Genomic DNA, 24,040 nt, shown 5'->3' on the forward strand with positions numbered 1-24,040 from the left:
TATTTTGAGTATAGTGTAGATGCTCTGACTATCAAGTGAAAAATTATATCAAGAAGTAATGAAACAAGAATGAAAGGAAAAAAGGAAGCTTTTGTAAAAGTTTTGTAAAAGTTAAGTCGGTTCTTGTTAATATCAGGCATAAACTTGATATTAGCATGCTGGTCATAGTCACAAATCCGGGCATCGGGTTTGGGGCGTGACAGTAGGGGTAACCACTATTGGCTCCTTGGCTTTCAAAACTTCACCTCCTTGGAGACATTGACAGCTGAACTACTTTCTTCGATGTATCCTAATCCAGTTTTGTCGGAAAAAGGCTTTTGATGAGAAAGAACTTCATCAAGCTTCTTGGAGGAAACTCTCACTACCTTGGCATTTGCTTGAACCACCTCAAGCTCAAGGAATTTCACCTTGGTGTAAGCTTTGGTTAGCTCACCATTTAGTGTCTCAATCTCAAACTTGGCCTCCTTAGATCTTACTAGGAGACTTCTATAGTCCTCCTCTGCTTTCTTCATCTTCTTCACAGCTGCCTTGGCCACCCTTGCATACTCTCCTTACTTCTCAAGTAGTGAGTTGTAATTTTCTCGAAGACCAGTTGTGTCTTCATCTTCTTCAATTCCCATGGATTCCTTATCACTATGCTCCCTAAGTTCTTGCACAAGCAAATTCAAGTCCTCCAAAGACTCAACATGAGAAATAGTCATAAATGCTGAGAAATTCCCTTCTTCATCACAGCTATCCTCCGAATCAGAGGTGGAGGAATTTGATTCACTAAGAGTGGTGGCATACTCCTTGCCCTTTGATCTTAAGTAATTAGGACATTCCTTTTTGAAATGGCCAGGTCCATTACATTCAAAACAAGTGACTCCTTGATTAGAATGAGACTCCTTCTCGTCTCTCTTTTTGAAGTCCTTCTTCTCCTTTTCGAAACTAGTGAATTTCCCTTTATCACCAAATTTCCCACTATTCTTGAACTTCAGGAATTTGCAGAAATTTTTTGCAAGGTAAGCAACATCTTTCTCGATAACATCCTCATTTGACGAGTCGTGTGCTTCTACCCTTTCATTTATGGTTTTAAGAGCAAGAGATTTGCTTTTCCTTTGAGTGGGCAACGACAATTCATAAGTCTGAAGCGAGCCAACCAGTTCTTGGATTTTGATATCATCAAATCTTTGCTCTCTTCAATCACAGTCACCTTGGCACGGAAGCTTTCTGGCAATGACTGAAGGATTTTCCTTACTACCTTGGAATCCTTTGTTTTCTCTCCCAAATTAAACTTGCAGATGACCACTTCATTCAACTTACTATAGAAAGAGTCAAAGGACTCGTCCTCACTCATTCTGATCTCCTCAAATCGGGTTGTCAACATTTGTAGCTTTGTGTCTTTTACTTTCTTCGTTCCCTTATAAGTGGTCTCCAATATCTGCCAAGCCTCCTTGGCAATGGTAATGTGAGAAATCCGATGGAACTTATATGGAGACACACCACAAAAAATAGCATTAAGCGCTTTGCTATTAGCATTTGACACCGCAAGGGCTACCTTATCCCATGTGGATTTGGTTGCCTCCGACCTAGTCCAGTCGATATTAACGGCATCCCAGATAGATTCATCTATCGAACATAAGAATGCTCTCATTCGTACCTTCCAAAAGGCATAATTGCTACCATCAAAATATGGTGGAGCATTTAAAGATTGAGACCGGTCCATCTCAAAAGGGGTCAAGGATCACACTTGGGTAATTAAACCACAGCAAGTGCCCCTGCTCTAATACCAATTGAATGTTTAATTAGTGTATAAAACACCTTGAACATTTAGACCCCCAATTTTCAAATTACCAATTCAAGCTTATTAACAAACAATATATATGCGGAAAATGAACATAAACTTATAATAGAATTGATAAACAATCTAAACCAAATAAAATCACATCCATAGCAAAAATTAAATGGTAAAGATTAAGGGAAGAGAGATGCAAACACAAGGATAACACAACGATGTGTTATCGAAGAGGAAACCGAAGCCCTCGGCGTAAAACCTCTCCACCCCCCTCTAAGCGGTAAATAATTCACTAAAGAATGAAGTTAGGATACATGAACAGTAGAAGACCCTCCAAGCCTAATCTACCCAGTGTACCTAAGCCCTCCAAGCTTCTTGCTCCAACGAGGTTACGCCGAACCTTTGTCTTCTTTAGCTTACCGGATCCCGCTATAACCCATAGCATCAACCAATATCAATTAGTCCTTTCCTAACTGCTTCTCAAGCACCAAATAGCCTTCTCACAGATATGGGTATGGTGAGAAAAGATTTTGCTTAATGTACCTCTCAAGGATGTAACAATGGAGAGGGTGAGAGTTGAGGAATTTGAAGAGTCACTATGTAAAGATTGTGGATGAGTCAATCTTGTTTTCTCTAGGGTTTCTTTCCCAAAATTCTCTCTAGAAGCTCTCAATATTTCATGGATATAAGGGGTATTTATGCTGGAGTGAGAAAGGAATGCGAAGAGTCAGTTTTTCCATAATAGAGTGGACTAGTGACTTGGCCTCGCGACTTGACTGAGTTGCAAGTCCAAGTCGCGAGTTAACTAAATGGCTAGTCTGGACTTTTTGTCCTGTAGTGCTACAGCTGGCACAATGGTTTAGCTTCTCTGCATGCTTCACTCATGTGCATCATCTGGCGGCTTGCAAGCCACAAGCCACCTGCGAGTCCCTGCTTCACTACACAGTCTTAAGCATTTCTTCACACTCTCTCACACACTACCCTTACATGATTCCCACCTAAATACAGGGTTACTAATTGCTAAATTATAAGCAAATTTGGCATGGAATAAAACCAACAAAATGGCTGATTAAATTCAACCTCACAATAACCCATAATATAGCAAAATAAGAAACAGCCCTTAGGGCAACCTTTAACATTGTACATACTGGCCAACCAATAATTCAACAAGCTACACCGGGAATGTAATAAACTGTGAAAAAGCCACAGCATATCCTTTGTTCTTTTTTTTTTGGACGAATTACAAAACCTTAATTTCACTAATGGTAAAAAAATGTAAAATGAAAGCTTGTTGGATAAAAATCAAAACTATTTACATTTTGCTTATTAAAGTTAGATATATCACTTTAGTATGTTTTTCTCTCGTAATTATTGGTGTTTCACAATCTCCATCAGTCATCCACTTTGCAGGTCATTTCGAAATAATAGGTTGAGATTGTCAAAAAACCAGATGAGTAAGGGAAAGATCAAATATGAATCATTATGGATGAGTAGAAAGCTTTAGATGGTATCCATATTACTTTCTTAATTTATCTTTTTGGGGATACAAAACTATAGGTAGAGGCAGATACAAGAAGGTTGTAACCTAGGGATTAAAAACAGAAAATATGGATGCTTATGAATTCTAATATTGCCTAAATGGTTCATGACAGTAACAAATCATGTTCTAACAGTTTCAATATAGACAATAGAAGAGATGCCAACAGTAAATCCAATCTATTGAAATACTACAAGTCAAATTCATAGTGCAGAAAGCATTTAGTAGAGATGAGGTATGAATGTGCAGTGGTTCTACCCTATACACTTAATCTATTGAAATTTTTGCATATGTGGGTACATTTATTTTGTTATTGAACAATTCACCCCATCATTGTTTACCAGTTAATGATTCAATAAGGCTTAAGATGCCCCTGAAGTTATTACAATAATACAAGGTTTGTACTTGTTTATACAAAATAAGCAATGTTAGATTTGACAAGTTATTGATACCCTTGCATCTAACAATCTGGAATTTGAACCCCTTGCCAATTGAGGTCTTGTACAAAGACGAGAAAAGAGAGAAGGAAATAGTTTAATAGAGAAGAAGATCACAATGCTGAAGAAACATGTTTATGAGTTAGAGGGCACCATAAGGCATATAATTATAACGCTCAATTGACTCTTCAATAAGTTACAAAGGGCTAGGCCTAGGATAGTATTACTTCTTTAGCTCACCAATTGTATTTTGTTTCCTTTCTCTTCTTTTTTGGGAAGGAAGAAGAGAACAGAACCCATTTTTGTGAGGCTTTTTTTGGGTTTGACTAGCTGTGGGCTCTTTATTGCACAACATATTCCCACTAAGGCAAAGTTAAGCTTTGCCCTTGGATCATGTGGCCTGGTGCAATCACTTTCCTTGTTTTGCTCTTTGGTTCCCTTGTAAAATCCCAACTCCCAAGTCAGCTCATTGCATAGTCTTTCTCTTATCATTACAAAACACTTGAGAATTCTTGCCAGTTGAAAGTTCTATGTACACATGGTTGAGTCATTACTTCAAATTCATTTGACTTCAATCACCACAAATTATCAGAACTGCAACACATATAAGAAGATAAAACTTGGCTTTCTTTGGAGTAGGTATTATGAAAAGAAACAGACAATACACCAAAGACTATAAATATCTTTAGAGCCAACCAAGCACTAAAGAAGCAATCTGTAGTCAGTATATCAAAGAAGTAAAATAATGCCTTTTTTTTTTTTTTTTGGATACATCAAACAAAAACTACGTCATGGAAAAATCGAAGTTAGCATTTATACAAAAAATACATCCAAAACCAAGGGGGAAAAAACAAGCAATCAAGCTTTCATCTTTGTGTCACTGCCACTCAAGAGACAACTTCCTATCCTTCTGTTTGATGCAAAAACTTTTCCTACTGCTTCTAATGAACATTTTTTTTATTCCAACCATTACATTCCTTACTAAGCATTAATTTCGATACAGTTGTGCTACTTGTCAAGACCAAAATCACCAACGCCTTCTTTGCACCAGATTTGAAAAAGGCCTCCTTAATGGAAAGAATAATAGCAGTAGTAGTAAGCTAATTCTATCAACCAGCAAGAACCTTGTACCAATCTCTCGATTTACAAATAAAACAAGTGCCATGCCAAGTAGATTTTTAATTGCCACACCCTTCAACCAGGATAGGAACCTACCAATCTTGACAAAGCAAAAGTTGTCTGCCAAAGCCAGGCTGCTCCTGCCAAGTAGATTTAAACCATAAATAATTTCAAAATAAGAAGCTAATCATTTGATATAAATCCAACTACATCCCCACTCTACATAGTATGGAAACTCCTAAACCCAACTATGTCTAATGTCCCCACCATTCTTTTTTCTTCAATAATCACATTTAATCATTAAAAATAAGCAAAGATAAATCCTATATTTTTTGGGGCAATCATTATTTAAAAATTATAACTAAAGTATTTCATGATCTTGAGGACAAACGGCTGCATTGCACCAGATCTTGCCCTTGATTAGAGGACTACTCACAACAAGCTGATCATAGAAGAACTACATGATGATCGCAATGTGGGCATTTATTCCAAGTCAACTTCAAATTTTATTCTTCTTTTGGTAACCAAGCTAAGCTACATCACATGATCATGCATTAAAGAAGCTCTCACTATCTTGTTGAGAAGACCTCCAACTTTCCACTTGAAAGAAAGTGTAGAAAGAAGGGTTACCTCAAGTTCCCAACACTACACCCACCAAGTGCAATATGGTTAAAGGTGGATTAGAATTAACCCAATTGCTCATATTTGACTATTGAATCATGGTCTCCATGGTTAATGAATTCTCTGTTAGGACATATGTGAGTCACTTGTTAGGAACATATGTCACTACTTTATGTAATTGTCTAATCCTTTGACAAAACGCACTTTACTTGTAATTGGGTAGATCTATGATGTGTTTAATGCTTCAAGAAACCTTGTTTACAGTCCAAGTGTTAAAGCCATGCAAGTCTGTCCAAGATTCAAGATGAGAAAGTGTCTGTCATTAAAGCTCAACAGCTAGCATCTACCGAGCTTTAAGAGCTATTCCAGCACTGTGGCTCGACAACAACTCGACAGATAGCTATCTGTCGAGGTTTATGAAAAATAGAGTTTCAGTTCTGTTTTGACTCCAATCCATGATTATGTGTTTAGGCTTTCTTTTCTCACAACCCTAGATATATAAAAAGTATTATTTTAAGGGCCGTCAAAGGTGACGCAAGTTGCACAAGTGTTGAGCAAAGTTTGTTCAAGCAAATTGTGACTAGAGATAGACTTTGCCTAGTTCATCTCTCTTGTGAAGAAGTTGTGTTTGTACACCGTAGGGTTTTGTGACCAAGCATCTTCTAAATCTTCATCGTCTAGATGAACTGAAGAACTTTGTAGCCAACAACCTTCTCTAGTTGGTGATTGAAGTTGTGTACTGGGATCCTTGCAATTGGTTAGTTACGTATTGGGAGCCATGCATCAAAAGGAGAGATTGTCACTATAGAACAAGTCCAATTGGGTATTGGGGTAAGGATTCAACTGTAGGTTGGTATAAGATACTGGGATTTTTTTACTTATTGTTAGGTTTTAAAGACTTAGGTTTTTATGTATTTAGAACTTTAATGTGTATTGTTGGCAAACCATGATCAAAACAATATGTTTATAAGTGTTTAGACTTGCTCAAAGTTGTATCTTTTATGTAAAGTTGGAATCGAGCTGATGTAAAAGTTACTATGCATTTCGGTCTGGCTCGATCGATCGAAACTTAGGCACGATCGATCGAATCTCGGGCAGAATGTGTTTTTCTGCAGAATTCCAACTCAACCCTACTTTGTTTAAAATGTTTAGGGTTTTCTAATTTATCCTACGTATAAAAGGCAAACCCTAACCACGTTTTAGTGTTGCTCATATTGCTGTTTGTGTAAATCTCTTGTGAGATCTAGAGGAGCTTTCCTTTACACAAACTTAGGGTTTTCAAGGAAGAGATATTATCTACACCTTGATGATCAACTCAGTTGCTGCCATTGAAGCTTAAAGAAACACAAGCAGGTGTGCTTGTATCTAGTGGTGAATCCAACAAAGAAGGAGTCCGTGGATTCGAAGCTTGCACGTGGTTGTGTCAGTAAGTTCTACTAGTGGGTAGCAATAAGAAGTCAAGTGTGGGGGCTTGTAAGTCTTATTGTATGAACTTCAATTCTTTCAAGATAGTGGATTCAGGTTTACCTTGAGGATAGCTAGGTTAAATTCTCCCTAGGTTTTTACCAGTTTGGTTTCCTGGGTGATTATATCTTTGTATTATTTATCTTTCCGCTTCTTTGCATGATATAATCATTGTGATTGTGATAACCTAGATTTGTTAAATTGGACTAAATAACAACTTGGCTAATTACCTAGGTTAATCCAATTTTGTTTTAAGGGGTCTAAAAACTATCACTTGTAACCACTTGTTTTGATAATAGTGGATTCTCGGGAGTGGTGACCTTAAAATCACTCGGTGGGGTTTTTGCTGTGTAGGTTTTCCCCATTCGTAAACAAATCATTGTGTCAATTTATTTTCCACTGCATACTTTGGTTAATTGGTGATTTGTTTGTGTTGCCACGTACAATTGCATGTTAATTTGATAATTAATAAACTTGACTAATTTATCACAAGGGGTCAATTCGTTCTTGGCCTATCAAGTGGTATCAGAGCAGGCACACTCTGATTAGGTTTTAATCTTTGTTGTGTGATCCATTGACCCCTGTTGTCATGAAAACTCTCGATATTTTTGATTTGCATGATCTTATGTTGAATGATGATGATGATATTCAAGATGCCTATTGCAAGCTTTATAATTTTTCTATGAAATCTCTTGAATGTTCTACAAAATTAAAAGCTAAATTTAAAAAGATCAAACTTGAAAAAGATGATTTGATTGTAAAATTGGATGAAGCCAATAATTTGAATGAGAATTTTAAAAATCAAATTTCATCTCAGGTGGACAAAATTAAAAATTTGGAAGAGCAACTAGTTGAATCTAAAATTGAAGTTGAAAAATTAACTAGTGCCAAACTTGTTGTTGAGCCTAACTCAAAAGAAAAGGATTTTTATATTCCTCCATTTAAAAGGAATAATGAAGAGTTGAAGGCTAATACTGCTAGGATAAACAAAGGTAAACAATCTGATGTTAATAATAAAGTTTCTAAACCTATGTCTAAAACTCCTCCTAGGTTGAATAAAAATTCTGAATTTGTCCCCACTTGTCATCATTGTCATTTTTTTGGTCATATTAGACCAAATTGTCCTAAGTTGAGGTCTCTGTCAACCTCTAGGGTTAGACCTCCTTCTAGGAAGTCGAGTAGCTCTAAAACTACTCATGGTTGTCACCATTGTGGTGTTTCTGGTCACATTCGTCCTAATTACTTTAAGTTGTATCCTCATAAGCAATTGTCCAAACAGTCCCAGATTTCCTCTCAAGGTCCTACACCTTTGTTTGGAGAATTATTAAAAGTTTTGAGCTTTTTAACTCAATTTCAGGAGAATTCTAATTCCTTTATGTCCTTTAGTAGTCATACTAGGACACGTGTCTTTTCATCTTCACGGCCAAAGACTCATGCCGTGTGGCTAATAAAGGATCCTAAGACTTAATTGTCTTTCTGTTTGTCCTTTGCTTTAATTCTTTCTATCTAAAGTTGGACTTTCTTTTTAGAATCTTGCTTTCATTCATTTGAATCTAATTTTATGCTTTGCTTTGTTTAACATGTTTTTGTTTGTTTATTTTTCAATTTTGCTTTATTCTGTTTTTCATAAAAATAAAAATTTGAAAAATCAAAAAAATACAAAAACAGTGTGTTTGTGTCATTGGTACTTGTGTACCTTGAATGGCCATTGAAACAAAATTTTCTAAACTTTGTATCTTTTGTAGCTTAGATGAGCACCTCAATGCACAACTAAGTAAGTGAGCTTTGTGGCTCATGTTTGTGATAAGTAAGATTAAGTTATCTCTTGTACTTAACACTCGTATCACTCTTTTTTATGGGAAGGACTAGAAAATCCTAAGAGAAAGGCATAAATAACCATCTCACCACTGTTGCCCGCCAATCATGAAATGTCATTTGTATGCTTTGACATAGCAAAATTGGAATGTCAAATGCTTAACATAATTGGGTATTTCTTTTCTATATCTTATATGTCCATGCATGATTTGCTTAAAAGAAAAATATGCAAAGAAAAATAAAAGCAAAAAGATCAAAATGCTTTTAAATATGATTGCAAGCGTGTATTCTAGGAGATGTGGGAGTTATAAGATGTAACTCGAAGGTGATAGTCCTCATCAAATAGTTATGATTGTGTGTGAGTTAAAGTGATTTTCTCATATCTCAAATCATCATAATATGTATACACTTATGTAATCTTGCAATGTTTTTCACACTCAACATGCAATATTCTTTGCTACTTTTGATACATGTGTAGGTACAATGTGATTTGGTCATCACAAGGTTTACATGTGTTAATGTATACTCACTAAACTGCCTTAACCTGTTTTTGGAATATAAAATTAGTTAGACTTGTTTAGTATGTGTGTGTGTTTTGGGATTAAAATGCTTGACATTTTTCTTATTGAGAGGTGTTTTTTTTAGAGGTTAAAATGTTGTTTGGATCCTTGGTTGAGTTGCTTGTTTGATTGCATTCATATCTGTATTTTTCCCTTCTTGAAAAACAATTTTTAAGCAATCTTGACACCTCCTTGACACCTCTCAACACTTGGCTTATCTATCGAGATCTTCAACTGTTTTTTTATCACAATCTCGACACCTCTCAATAGCTAGGTGGATCGATCGATAAACTTTCTAGATCCTCGATAGCTCCTCGACAGCTAGGTGAAGTGATCGAGCTTCTTTATAAACTTTTCTGTTGAATTGTTCCTCGATAGAACCTCAATGGATGGCTCGATAGCTAGACACACATTTAAACCTCGACATATCCCGATTGATCTAGCTTTATGAGGTTCCTATTTAAGTGATGTTCGCAATTTCTTCTCACTTTTCTCGATCTCTCTCTCGACAAACTCGTCTCTTTACCTTCCAAACACTTTCTTCTCTCTTAAAACCTTTAAACCCATCTGATTTTTAGCATTTCCTTGCTTCAAATCACTTGGTATGATCTCTTTTTCTCTCATTATTCATGCATTTAGACCTAGGTTTTGGGGTTTTTCAAAATTTTTTGGGGTTTTTCATAATTGCTAGGTTTTTGTTGAAATTTTGGGATGGGTCTTTGTGTAAATGATCTTTAAACCTCATGCATTGCATCATATGAGCATTATAACAGTATTATCATGCATTTAGATGTGTGAAATTGATTGTGTGCTAGTAGGATTGGATTGGGCTGAGCCCATGATGCTTTTTATATTGCATGTCACATGTTCATCCATTCCCATGCATACGTTCTTTCCCTTCAATATATCTTGATATAATTGAATTGTTTTTGGGACTTTTCTAATTGTCTCTCTCTCTCTCTCTCTCTCTCTCTCTCTCTTTTCTATTTGCGTTAGTCTGTGTCTATGGCACCTAAACGCAAGTCTACTCTGTCCCGGAACCCTCTTCGTTCTAGGGCATCCACTTTGTCTAATCCTACTCCTTCATCTATTTGGTTCCATGATGACGATGCCTGAAAGGCCTTCTCGGAGAACATTTCTCGACGAGGCATTCATTCTGAATGCCAAGTCATCCTGGCGGATTTCACCGACACTAACCTACCCACTGTCATTCACAGTCGGGGTTGGGAGTCGCTGTGTGACGTCCCAGTCACATGTCCATCCGTGCTAATCCAGTAGTTTTACTCCAACATGCATGTATTTGATTTTTTAGTACCATCACTCGTATTCAAGGTACGTGCATTGTTGTCATATTGCAGATTGTTGTAGATGTGCTTCGTGTCCCAAGGATAGAGTTTCCTGACTACCCTGGTTGTGAGCGTCCGAGGACTGTGTTCAAAGACGAGGTTATGTTTGCTTTTTGTAAGTACCCTTCTAATTGGGGTGAGCATCAGTTCACTTACTGTTCGGGCTTTGCAAAAGGCCCTCGGTTTTTGAACATTTTCATGACTTTTGTTCTTCACCCTCTATCTTACTATAACTATATCACAGAGCCTCATGCTCGATTTTTGTTGTCCCTTCTTGAGTATCTTACTATAGATTTTCCTTCTCATTTTATTCTTTCTATCATAGATGTCTATAGGGATACGGCGTCCTGTGATAAACTCATCTTCCTTTCCGCTATCACGAGGATTTACACCACTTTTCTATTCCCTTTCCAACATCGGACCACTTTACCTACATGTGTGCCATAGATGCCGCTACCATTAAACGGAGCTAGGCGCAGTTTAGGTCGAGGTAGTTTGGGTCAATAGCTCCTCCCACCTGTTCGGCTCCATCCTGATCTGCTCCATCCACATCTGCTCCATCCTCTACTTCGAGTGATGCGACTTTTGGGGACATTATGATGCGACTTCAGCGCATAAATGCTCGCCTTGATACACTCTCTACTAAGCTATATTAGGTGAACATCCGTATCGGTCATATTGCACGATGGCAGGCGGTCATGGGTGGCTTCGTTTCTGAGACTTCTCCTCCACTTACTCCAGAGGCTTCTGAGGCTGAGGATGATGATGAGGCTGCTATTGCTTCTGAGGATGATGATGATGGAGATGCTAGCTCTTCCGATACAGATGAGATGTCTACTTGACACTCTCACCCTTTGTTACTCGTGACAAAAAGGGGGAGTAGTTTTGGATATAAGAGTAGTCATACTTAAAGGGAGAGTAAGTATAGGACCATTTTGTTAGGGGGAGTGTTGATATTTGAGGGATGTAGTGAGGATTACTTGTATCTTTTTATTTTCTCCTTTTTAGATACATTTATTCTTGTACATGGGTCTTGTGACCATTATTGACATACATTGTACTTATTTTCTTTATATGTTAATGTATGTTTCTTTCACCTACCCTTACATTTGTTGTTTCTTTTCTCTCTTTATGCACATGCTTCTTATTATTTGTATGTAATCTATTATTTCCGTTTCACATAAAGATGCCTTGATGAGTTTTGTTTAAAGTGTTTCAGAAATACAGGTTGTTAAAGTCTACTTGCTATAAACTCTCTTCTTGCAATGTTTTTCAAGAGTTTGTGTTAGGATAGATTTTATTATATTCAACAAGTGAATATGAGTTGAGCGATTTATGATTTCTCTCATATGTTCATTTATTTGTTGTGGTTTTGTCACGAATTACTAAAAGGGGAGATTGTTAGAACATATGTGAGTCACTTGTTATGAACATATGTCACTACTTTATGTAATTCGCTAATCCTTTGAAAAAATGCACTTTACTTGTAATTTGGTAGATCTAGGATGTGTTTAATGCTTCAAGAAACCTTGTTTCAAGTCCAAGTGTTAAAGCCATGCAAGTCTGTCTAAGATTCAAGCTGAGAAAGTGCCTATCATTAAAGCTCAATAGCTAGCTCGACAACTAGCATCTATCGAGCTTTAAGAGCTATTCCAGCCTCGTGGCTTGACAGCAGCTCGACAGATAGCTATCTATCGAGGTTTATGAAAAACAAAGTTTCAGTTCTGTTTTGACTCCAATCTGTGATTATGTGTTTGGGCTTTCTTTTCTCACAACTCTAGACATATAAAAGGATTATTTTAAGGGCCGTTAAGGTGACACAAGTTGCACAAGTGTTGAGCAAAGTTTGTTCAAGCAAATTGTGACCGAAGACAGAATTTTCCCTAGTTCATCTCTCTTGTGAAGAAGTTGTTGTGTCTGTACACCGTAGGATTTTGTGACCAAGCATTTTCTCGATCTTCATCGTCTAGATGAACTAAAGAACTTTGCAGCCAACAACCTTCTTTAGTTGGTGATTGAAGTTGCGTACTGGGATGGTTAGTCACTTACTAGGAACCGTGCATCAAAAGGAGAGATTGTCACTATAAAACAAGTCCAATTATGTATTAGGATAAGGGTTCAACTGTAGGTTGGTTTAAGGTACTGGGATTCCTTTACTTGTAACCGCTTGTTTTGATAATAGTGGATTCTCGAGAGTGGTGACCTTAAAATCACCCGGTGGAGTTTTTGCCGTGTAGGTTTTCCCCATTCGTGAACAAATCACCATGTCAATTTATTTTCCGTTGCATACTTTAGTTAATTGGTGATTTGTTTGTGCTGCCACGTACAATTGCATGTTAATTTGATTAATTAATAAACTTGACTAATTAATCAATTAATTTATCACAATGAGTAAATCTGTTCTTGGCCTATCACTCTCTCTGCAAAACATTCTGCCACCCTGGCCATATTAGACACCATATTATTATATCATTTAATCAAAGTTAAACCCAGACTAGATGTTAAAGTGGAAAGGTCAGGAGATGGAATATCAAGTAGGTCAAAGAAGCAAACCAATAGGCCAACATAATATTAAATGGCCACGAAAAAGAAAAAGCCATTTAAGAAATGTTATTGACCCATGATGAGAGAGAGAGAGAGAGAGAGTGAGAGAACTGTCAAGCAAACCAATAGGCCAACCTATGGTCATACCCCAAAAATGCTTTCTTATTTCTTATAGTCAAGTAAGTTTCTTCATGCATCTAAGCTTCTAATAACCTAAGAAATGACCACCTAGGTTGATAGTAAAATGACTTATTCAGATAACCTGTTTTACCCAACCCATTTTGGGTCAGAAATGAGCACTAAAAAGAGAACTACAACTTTCAAAATTTACAATCTTTGTCTAATTTTAAACTACAGAAATTTTACATATTACTGAAAAATTTTGTAGTCACATATTCAACTTAGGTCTTTCTCAAATCTTTCCCAATGTTCCTTAAACTAATCCAATAGGACAAAAACCCATATCTCAAACTACAACTTCATAGATAAACAAGTCAAATTTCACATCATGATTAAAAAAAAAAAAATTAACCCTTAATTCAGATTTGAAATATAGTTCTCCACCTAAAGAATAAAACTCATATATCATAAAAGCATTCAACAAAAGAGAAATCACAAATTTTATAGAGAATTCCATGTTTTTCAAACTAAATTCCAATCATCAAAGAAATAGAGATAGTTTTTTTTTTTAAGAAGGAATCTAGATCAAAAATAAATTTGAACAAAGTGGGGAAGTGTTAATATCAACCATAGTGTCAAGTTCCAATAACATAAAGAGATCAAAACATGTAAAAGCTTCAAGCACCTATGGTATATTAAGATTAGATTCAGATCTAATTAAACCCAAATGAAATTTACACAACATTGGAGATTTAGATTACTTTCAATTTGGAGGGGCACAACAATATTGCAAATAATAAGAGAAACAAAATATACATTATCATAAATATACCACAATCACCTCGGCCCAAATAAATAATACATAAACATAAGTGAATAAAGCGGGGTATGCACCTTAAATGTATTTATCTTGTATTGGAAGTGTATCCATGGATATGAGCTTCCAATTCTTGGCATCTTCATGTTCCAAATGTTTCATGCAAACCAATATCAATGACTTCCTGTACATGCCCAAACTTGTATTAGTATATACGCACATCTACACTATCAATGTTAATATTGACACATTCTAGATTTTACAAAAGCCAACTAGAAAATGTAGTAATCATTTGTATCAACTCTTTACCTCATTGTTCATGTAGCTGCTACTTGGGAAAACAGAGTACAATAGCCTACCTAATACACTTAAACTTTTCTTGTTGCCTTAGGTTTATGGAGGTAAGTTCAAATAGAAATTTGATCTTCCTTGTCTATATTTGAAATATGGAAAGTTGACTGCTCTTAATAAGGATTTGAATTGTAAAACCGGATAAACAAATGAAAAGGAGAAGGAAAAAGTAGTTTATCAACATATGGTATCATCGAGTGTGTTGAACCTCATACAAACATCAGAAAGAAGTGAACATTGTGACTTAACCATAAATTACTTGTTGCATACTTTATCTGTATGACTACTATAGAGAGTATCGGCATGCATTAGTGCATGTTCTATGGGTGTAGGTGTGTCTAGCAATAATATGTGCCAACTATGTCCCAGCCTGATGTACCATTGATGGTATAGAATCCAAAAGTCAAACGCTTTGTCCTTTAAGTTAGCAAGAAGTAGGATATAGTGTGGATTGAGACACATTGATAAAAACATCTGCATTAACCCCTTAATGACATCAATAATCCTCTAACAATATGCCAAGTATAGCTCACTAGAAAATTCTATTTATCTAGAATCTGAGCATTTGGAACTATAATTCAAACAGCTAACATGTTACATAATTACCTAATACACTTACAGATGGGGTCGGTTACAATACCATTACAATCCTATTTTTGTCATATGATCAGTACATATTGTCTGTGCCTAAAGGATGCAACTCTACATAGTGGATTACATAAATGAAAGTTATCAATATTACTAGCGACAGTTCAGTCCACAACTTAAAAGAAATATAACAATCTCAAATAGATAGCATAACAAACATATATGTGGCAAAAGGAATGATAATATAATTGCAATGCACAGGGTTATGCTTTCAGACAATGACTCATCACAAACATATAGATTGTGTCAAAGTTTGCGTGGAGCAATTAGTAGAGAAGAGTTGGAGATTTTAAGTTGCAACGGTCCTTATACTATCCTTAATTACATATCTCCACCAAGTATACTTAATTTGTTGAAATTGTTGCTACATGTGGGTAAATCTATTGGGAAAACAAATTATTTGGTTATCTGAACATTTCACCTCCATCATTTTTTGCTAGTTAATGATTCAATATAGCTAGAGATGCCATTTTAGTTAATCCAAGGTTTATACTTGTACATACAAAAAGGCCATGATAGAGTTGAGAATAGAGTTGGGTTGGCATGATGTTACACATGTTATTGATACCTTCACTGCCAACGATCTGGAATTATATCTTGATGTGATAAATGAGGATATCTCAACACTAGAACATTTTAATTCTAAAACCCTAGCCAATGAAGATTCCACTAAGGCCATAAGCATAGACCTAGACCTCCTGAATCAAATTTTGGAGAGACAATACTGCTAGAACAACATACGGGTACAAATCAGATTTTTCATAAAGTAATTGAAAAAAATGCTTAAAAATAAATCACTTGATAAAGGAAAAAGTAGAACACACTAGAACCAGCATTTGAGATAATGCAGAAAAGATATGGGAACTCTTCGATGCGAACCTATTCAAATTGCACAAAATGAACAATCAATAAAATAATTATTTGTCACATGAAAAAGACTTAAAACAACAGAGAATACTTATTAATGATGTAAAAAGGCTTACCAAATTGCACATAAGGAAAATATTTATTATATGGTTACACTTACACATAAAAAAAATAATCTTTCACCCAATGCATTAGGGAAAACACTGAACAAGCCTATTGAAATGTCTTCAAAAAAAAAAATATATATATATATATATATATTTATATATATTGAATTAGTCTAATCTCTAATGAGAATTGAAGCACTATATAAAAGCTCTTGAAATGAATATTTTTTGGACAGTACAACAACAACATAGGGGTCTAAATTAGATTTTCCATTAAAAAAAAATTAAAAAAGGCTTGGAAATATGAGAATCACATAAAAAGGAGAAAGTAGAACATACAAGAGCCAACATTTGAGATAACGCAAAAAAAATAAGGGAACTCTAAGATGCAAATCTATTCAAATTGTACAAAATGAACAATCAATAAAATAATTATTTATCACATAAAAAAGGCTTAAAACAACACATAGTACTGATTAATGACATAAAAAAGTTTGACCAAACTACATGTAAGAAAAAAAAATTATGATATGGGTTACATGTAAGAAAATAAGCCTCGCACAATGCATTAGGGGAAGACATTGAACAAATTTAATGAAATGTCTTCAGAAATTTTTTTTTGGTTAAAGCAGTCTAATGAGTCATGAAGCACTAGATGAAAGCTCTTTAAAAGAAAAAAGTTTTGGAGAGAGAATAATATACTAAAATGAAAGGCTTTGCATATATAAAGAAGCAAAATGGTCTCCATACCCTATGAATTTTCTGTTTAAGATGAAAAAAGAATGGCAAGTTTGATTAGCCACTGTCTCGTGCTTTATCAATATTTCCCCTGGTTTGGTAGCCATTATCGCTAATACATTTGCCTCTATATTTGTCACAGCCTAGACTTCCCAGATTATTGATGTAATGTTTTAGAAAGATATGAATAGGATTATAACACTAGCATTTTTCTTATATGTACTGTTAGACATCTACAAGAAAATTCCTTGCTCATGATAGTTAAAGACCACCTTTTTATATGAATGCACCATGACGTCTTAATTTTTCAAAATTACCTTGTTAGACATTATGTTCATGTTGATACTCAAGGTTAATGTTAGAGCCTTTAAATCTTAGCCTAGAAGACTTGATGGCTTAAATAAGTTATTTTTAATTTATTCAAACAAAATTAAGAAATCTAACATGACGTACCATTCATGCTCAAGCTGCCAGCAGCTAATATGACATATCATATTAGCTGGTGCCTAAATGAATAGGCCATTAAATTGAATGAGAATCTGCAAAAATATCCTTTGCTCTTCCATTCCCAGCCGAGCTTGCAAGCTGGACTTGCAATGAAGTTGATGATGTTTGCTGAAATCCAAAAGATAAATCCTCAACAATCAGCTAACAATAGAAATACAATAGTGTAATCTTTATAGTAATTTACCATTATATATATATATATATATATATTGAACCTCCTTTTTTGTAAAGTAAAAGAGTGAGTTCATTCATTCAGCCCAACATAACATTTTATCAAATGCTTGATGTGCTTCCTTTCATGCCTCCTAAAGAATTTTCATCACCACAACTGCATATAGTGTGAATTCATATTTGGTGACTCTGCTTGTAACTCACTTGGGATTAAAAAAAAAAAAATTTCAGAGTAATGATGGTACCTTGGCATATTTGTTGGAAGTTCAATCAAGAGGTTCTCATTTTCTTCAACATCCTCATTTGTTGCGAAGTTGCAAGGAGTACAAATGCATGATACATGGACTCCGCACCTTTCTATTGTAATTTTTGCCATTTTAGGATCATATTTTGAACATTCAAATCGAATCTCAATGTCATTCCAATCCCCTGGATCTAATTGAAATTTAAAATCCACAAGACATCTTTCAAAACCATTGATGCACATGTAGACAGAACAGGTAAACATACGATATTCATCATCCTTCAGTTCCAATTTTAGTGCAACACAAGAAGCGGATGATGGAAGTTTCTGACCAACCGAGAATGATAAGGAACTTCCAACACTTTGATGGTCGAACCACCACTTTGGAATCTTAGTTACTGGAAGTGTAAGTGAATAAGAATCATAAAGTTTCCATGTTGAGTCCATTTCAAATGTAGCTTCATCGAGTTCAAATTCTGATACAGATTCAAAGTTTGTTTCAGAATCAGAATCCTGATGTTGTATTCCCTTTGCACATATGATATTTTGTTGAAGCCCTATAAGTTCTCCAAACTGCTTGCCATTAGCAAAAGTAAGAAACTTCAGTTTAGCAAATTTAATAATAATCTTCAATTAAAAAAAAAAAATCTATAACTTTGAGAGAAAGAAAGAGAAACCTGATTCAATAATCCTCTTCTTGATTGTGAATTCAACGAATTACACCCTGTTGCATCTACATCTTGTATACAATGTGGAAGTGTTGGAATTTTCGAAAGGTTCCAGCAACAGTAAAGCCCTAGAATCTTTAATTGGGGAAATATGATAGAAATTTCAGGGAGGGTAGTAATGTTGCTGTAAGAGATATCTAGACGTTCTAAATAGGGGAAGCAACCAGGGGTATCCATGGCTTTTGGAAATTCATCACAATCATACATAGAAAGCCACCTAAGATTTTGTAAATCAGAGATGTTACTTGGAACATCTCTCCCATTTTTAAAACTTATCATTAACTCACGAAGGCCAGTGAGATATCCTATTGATGAAAGCAACGCTAATCTTTCTGTTCCTTGCTCAAGACTTTTAGAACCAAAGATAAAAAAGCTTTTAAGAGATTTCAACTGGAGCTTTGTTGGTAAAATTCTAAGATTTGGGCATTCATGGAGATTCCAGTATTCAAGATTTTCAAGAAGTCCAACGGACTGATGAACCTCAACTAAATTTATGCATCTGAGAAGCTCCAACTCCTTTATGTTTGGCGCAATCACTGATAAGTCGGGCAATTTTGTAATATTTTTACAATATGCCAAATCCATATATTTCAATGTTTCAAATCGACACCTCTACAAAAAAAGATTTTTTTAAAAAAAATTTATTAGTAAAAAGAAAACAAAATAAGGCTACAAGCTCATTTTAAAAAATAATAATAATAAAAAGCTAAGAGCATATATTAAGAAATAATAACCGTTCAATTATGAATTATAATACACACTTCTAAAATAAAAATGCAAAAGGTACTACAATTTTATAAACATAAAAATTACAAATTAATGTGGAAATAAACGTGATTGGTAGGCTTCAACCACCTCATAAATAAATATTTGAATTGTCTCTTTGTAATTTGAGACACATCAATTTGTATGTTCAATATTGTAAAACTTGTAATATCTGTAGCACTATTCTTTCTTTTTTTTTTTTTTTTTTAAAAAAATTTGTCTATAGTTCATTGATTTGCACCATAAATTCTTTATGGTTATGTGTACATTTTAAAATATTTTTGCACAATTTGATTTTATTTATTAAAAAAAATTATAGAAATTTTATTTTATATAGTAATAAATGCATGGTTTGGTTTTAGCAACCAAAAAAATCCTAATAAGAATTTATAAATGTTGTGATTATACTCGAAATGCTAAAGGTACTACAATTTTAAAAACATAAAGTTTACAAATTAATGTGGCAATAAAAGTGATTGGTAGGTTTCAACCTCATAAATAAATATTTGAATTGTCTCTTTATAATTTGTGACATTTCAATTTGCTTGTTCAATATAGTAAAACTTGTAATATCTGTAGCACTACTCTTTTTTTTTTTTCAAATAAAAAAAAAAAATTGTCAATAGTTCATTGATTTGCACCATAAATTCTTTATGATTATGTGTACATTTTAAAATATTTGTGCACAATTTGATTTTATTTATTAAAAATTTTTATAGAAATTTTATTTGATATAGTAATAAATGCATGGTTTTGTTTTAGCAAAAAAAAAAAAAAAAAAAAAAGCTAATAAGAATTTATAAATGTTGTGATTATACCTCAAAATGCTCGTCCAATTCAATGTGGCTCTCTCGCATGTTAAGTGCAACGAGTTTTGTAGGTTCAAAGGTGGACGGCAAGGACAATAAAGGAAATTCTTTCCAATCAAGTAACCTTAACCCATTGGGAAGAGATTTAAGGTCTTCACAAATTACATTACGAATTGTTAAATATTTGAGATTTTTCATCTTTCCAATATTCAATTGCATCTTTTTTGGTTGTGGCAAGGACAATGTTATGCCTCGAATTTCACCTAATCCCTAATTGGACAAAGAATCACATGAATCATGTTAGACAACAGAAACAAAATGATAAATCGAATATAATGGGAAAAAATTAATTACATTTTGCATTGTGAGAAAAGGGAATAGGTAAATCGAAAGGACTTATACCGTATCTCCATTTAGTACTTCGAGAGCATCCTCATAACATAATAGCCTTCTATGTTTTTTTGACACTTCTGCTTCTTGTCGATCAATTTCAAAACCCATTTGTTGTATCAAGTCATGCATCAATAATTTGCCATCTTTTGCAACATCTATGAGAGATTTATTGATAAGTTTTTCAATATCATAGTATGGGTCATGAAAATTGCTACTTTGTAATATATCTACAACCAAATTCTTAGAGAATCCTTTGAGAAAACATGCAATATCAAGGAAAATATTCCGTTGAATTTGGTCCAATCCATCGTAGCTTATTTTAAGTACTTCTTGAATATCCGAATGAGGAACTCTTTTGTACTTATCTAATGCACTTTTCCAACATTGTACATTTTTGTCATATAAATCAGCACCTATTATTTTTAGAACTAATGGAAGTCCTTTGGCATAACCTATAAATTGGTGTACAAGCTCCAAATAATCTTTTGTAGGCTTGTTTCTTTTGAATGCATGTTGACAAAAGAGTTCATGAGATTCACGATTATCTAATTCCTTAACCTTATAGTAAATTAAATCACAATCTTCTCGTAGAGTAGATAGCAACTTTTTCTCTCTTGTTGTGATAATAATTCTACTTCCAGAAGCAAACCAATTGCATTTTCCAAGCAAATTTTCTACTTGGACTAATTTGTCCACATCATCTAGAATTAAAAGAATTTTTTTTTTGTGAAACTTTTCCATTATCACATTGATTCTTTTAGATACACCATGCACATTCAAATTTCTAGCCCCTAAGATGATCTCATAATAAAGTGCCTCTTGTAGTTGGAGTACACCATCATTTGTTTTTGAGTTTTCTCTAACATCCTCTAGAAAGCTACTTCCTTCAAAACGATATGCAATTAAGTCAAAAATGGCTTTTGCGATTGTTGTCTTACCTATTCCTGGAAGACCATGGATCACTAACATGCGAACATCATTTGACTCAATATCTAAGCAACAACTTATTTCCTCTACGCGAGAGTCTATTCCAACTGGGTATTTAACAACAAATACTTGCGAACAATTTAATTTAGCACTTGAGATCTCTTCAAAAATTTCTTGGATAAACCTAAATTGAGGGCGGCTGCCAATCACAAAGCATTAAAAAAAATGTTAGAAATAGAAATATGATCTTAAATTGAATTAAAATCGTTAATTTTGTTTAGCTTGTAAAATACAACTGAAATTTTGTTAATTAAATTAAATGGCACATAGATCTATACTGTCAATACAAATACTTTTTATTTTTATTTTTTTATTGTTCAACTAGGATATAAATATTAGGCTTTTTGCACAAAGATGCATGGAAAACCTTCTTTGGAAAAGAAGATTTTCTAAAGATTATGTGAGAGCAACTTCTAATTAACTGATTAGAATATCGATTATATATTCTTCTCTTGCTATATCATTGACCGTTGTAGTTTAACTAGCTTCGTAATGAAAGATATGATCAAAATATAATAGTTTAATAAAAAAAAAAAAAATAAACAAACAAACAATAAAGCTTCTGGGAGTTGTTTTTTAATAGTAAAAATTTTATGGTGATAATAAAGTAGTAATTAAATACATACTCATTTTTGTAATGCCAACCAGATAAATTGCCAGCTTCATTTAGAGCAACCCTCCATCTTTGCACCTTGTTCATGTCATACTTGAAATTTTCTTCATGTTTTGCCAGTGCTTCTCCAAACTTTCCCTTTTGGCTACGTACTTCTGATGGATCTACCTTGTAAAAAACCGGAAACACCACTTGGCCATTCTTTTTACATTCGAGAATTTTGACAAGTTCATCCAAACACCAAGTGGAAGTTGCATAGTTTTTAGAGAATACAATTATTGAAATCTTTGAACTTTCAATAGTTTCGAAAAGTTCAGTGGAAATTTTCTCTCCTCTTTGGAGCTCATCATCCATGAAGGTGTTAATACCATTATGACGCAAAATACCATTCAAATTGCTAGTAAAACCATTGCGGGTATCTTCTCCTCTGAAACTCAAGAACACATCATATTTATATCGTTGGGTGAAAAACAAAGAGAAGGCTCGTTTATTAGTTAGAAGAGCCATTGTGATTTGGATATATAATCAGTTGAGAAGATGTAAAGGAAAGAGGAGAAAGAAAGAGGACGAAATTGAAAATGTTTTACGAGTTTAAGAAAGTAGAGAGAATGAAAATTAGGAAGAAGAGATTTCTCAATGGGTTTGAGAGAGAATGGGAATGGTAGAGCGAAAAAAATGAATGTTAGATTCATATAGTTGTTGTGAGGCGAAGAAGACCGAGAAAGTCAAATGTGAAATCACAGTAGTAGCATGCTACTACTTTCATAGTTGGTGGTCCAAACGCGCAATGTAATATAAAAATAGAAAATTGGTCATCCAATGTAGTAAAAAATACTTTTTGGAGTGTCGTTTTGCTCACCATTCTGATTCACTCTCAAACTTTCACTCCCACCCACCAGGGAAAGATGAAGAAATTTATTGGGTACGCGAAGGCATTCTGATTCCTTTTCAAACTTCAAAGAAAGAAAGGAATAAAAAACTAAAAATGTTTGCGCTTACTGTTGGAGTGTAGCGAGGCATTCTGATTCCTTTTCAAACTTTAAAGAAAGAATGGAATAAAAGTCTGCGGTATTGCCTCTCAAACATAAACAAGTGTAGTAGTGGTGGGTACCCACCTCGCCTTCTTGGCTCTCTTACCCTCACTCACGCACGCGCACCTTCTCGAGTCTCAAGTCTCAATCCTCCAGTCAATGTCTACACCCACTCTTCTTTTCACCACCAGTTTCACCAGCAACAATCCTTCTCCGCTTGCCTTTGCCAGCCTACAAACACCATTAACGGCATTCCACTCTCTAAGCCTTTTTCGTTTTCTTGGGTTTTTCTGTGATGGATATTGTCTATTTATCACAGATTCACAGATAGAGAAACTTTGATGAACTTATTAAAAAAAAAATGGATTTGATGGATTGCTTTAGGTTTTGTTTGATTTTTCCATTTTAATTTTGGCTATAATGAGAGTTCAAACAAACAAATAAATACTTGACAAATTGTGATTAGTAGAATACAAAAAGTGGGATAAAGGAATATTCATTTATTTATCAAATTGACATCCAGGTGCAAAATTGTCATCCTCATATTTTAGAAACTAAGTTAGTTTTGAGAAGTTTTGGACCTAATTGGTATTAGCTCAAATCTCAAGATAATCTTTTGGAATTTACCCTAAATTAAGGAGGTGTTTGATATTGTGGTTTAAATAACAATTTTCAGTATTTAAACAACATTACATGTATTTTCATACACTTTTTTACCTACAAATATTTCTATAAATAATAACAACATTTCTAAAAATCTCTTAGTAAACGGCCTAAATATTAACCAATCAATTATAGTAGCTCATATATACAGGAGACTAGGACATAAATATATTTAGCAAACAGAGTAGTTAGAGATAATATTTTATATTTAGCAGGTGGCCGCCCAAGCTGGACTTTGGAGTGTGCTAAATATTTTATATTTAG

The 24,040-nt window shown here is 34.4% G+C and overlaps 1 protein-coding gene across 8 annotated transcripts; it reads right to left on the bottom strand.

The window, feature by feature from the left end:
• Positions 1 to 4,589: 4,589 nt before the first annotated feature.
• On the bottom strand, positions 4,590 to 22,788 carry LOC126692947 (disease resistance protein RPV1-like). Of its 8 annotated transcripts, none has more exons than XM_050388769.1 (10): positions 22,096 to 22,788; positions 20,492 to 21,608; positions 20,099 to 20,359; positions 18,465 to 19,127; positions 17,789 to 18,360; positions 17,319 to 17,480; positions 15,978 to 16,032; positions 15,722 to 15,877; positions 14,232 to 14,338; positions 4,590 to 5,007 (listed from the first exon to the last, which is right to left on the bottom strand). In XM_050388769.1, the coding sequence occupies exons 1-6, from the start codon at positions 22,587 to 22,589 to the stop codon at positions 17,372 to 17,374; spliced, it is 3,216 nt and encodes a 1,071-aa protein (XP_050244726.1). In that variant the 5' UTR covers positions 22,590 to 22,788; the 3' UTR covers positions 4,590 to 5,007; positions 14,232 to 14,338; positions 15,722 to 15,877; positions 15,978 to 16,032; positions 17,319 to 17,371. The 8 variants fall into 8 exon arrangements, with proteins under 8 accessions (XP_050244726.1, XP_050244722.1, XP_050244724.1 ...); XM_050388765.1 differs by having other exon boundaries at positions 15,722 to 15,880; XM_050388767.1 differs by lacking the exon at positions 15,978 to 16,032.
• Positions 22,789 to 24,040: the final 1,252 nt, after the last annotated feature.

Source organism: Quercus robur, chromosome 7 (assembly GCF_932294415.1).
Source record: "Quercus robur chromosome 7, dhQueRobu3.1, whole genome shotgun sequence".
Taxonomy (NCBI): Eukaryota; Viridiplantae; Streptophyta; class Magnoliopsida; order Fagales; family Fagaceae; genus Quercus; species Quercus robur.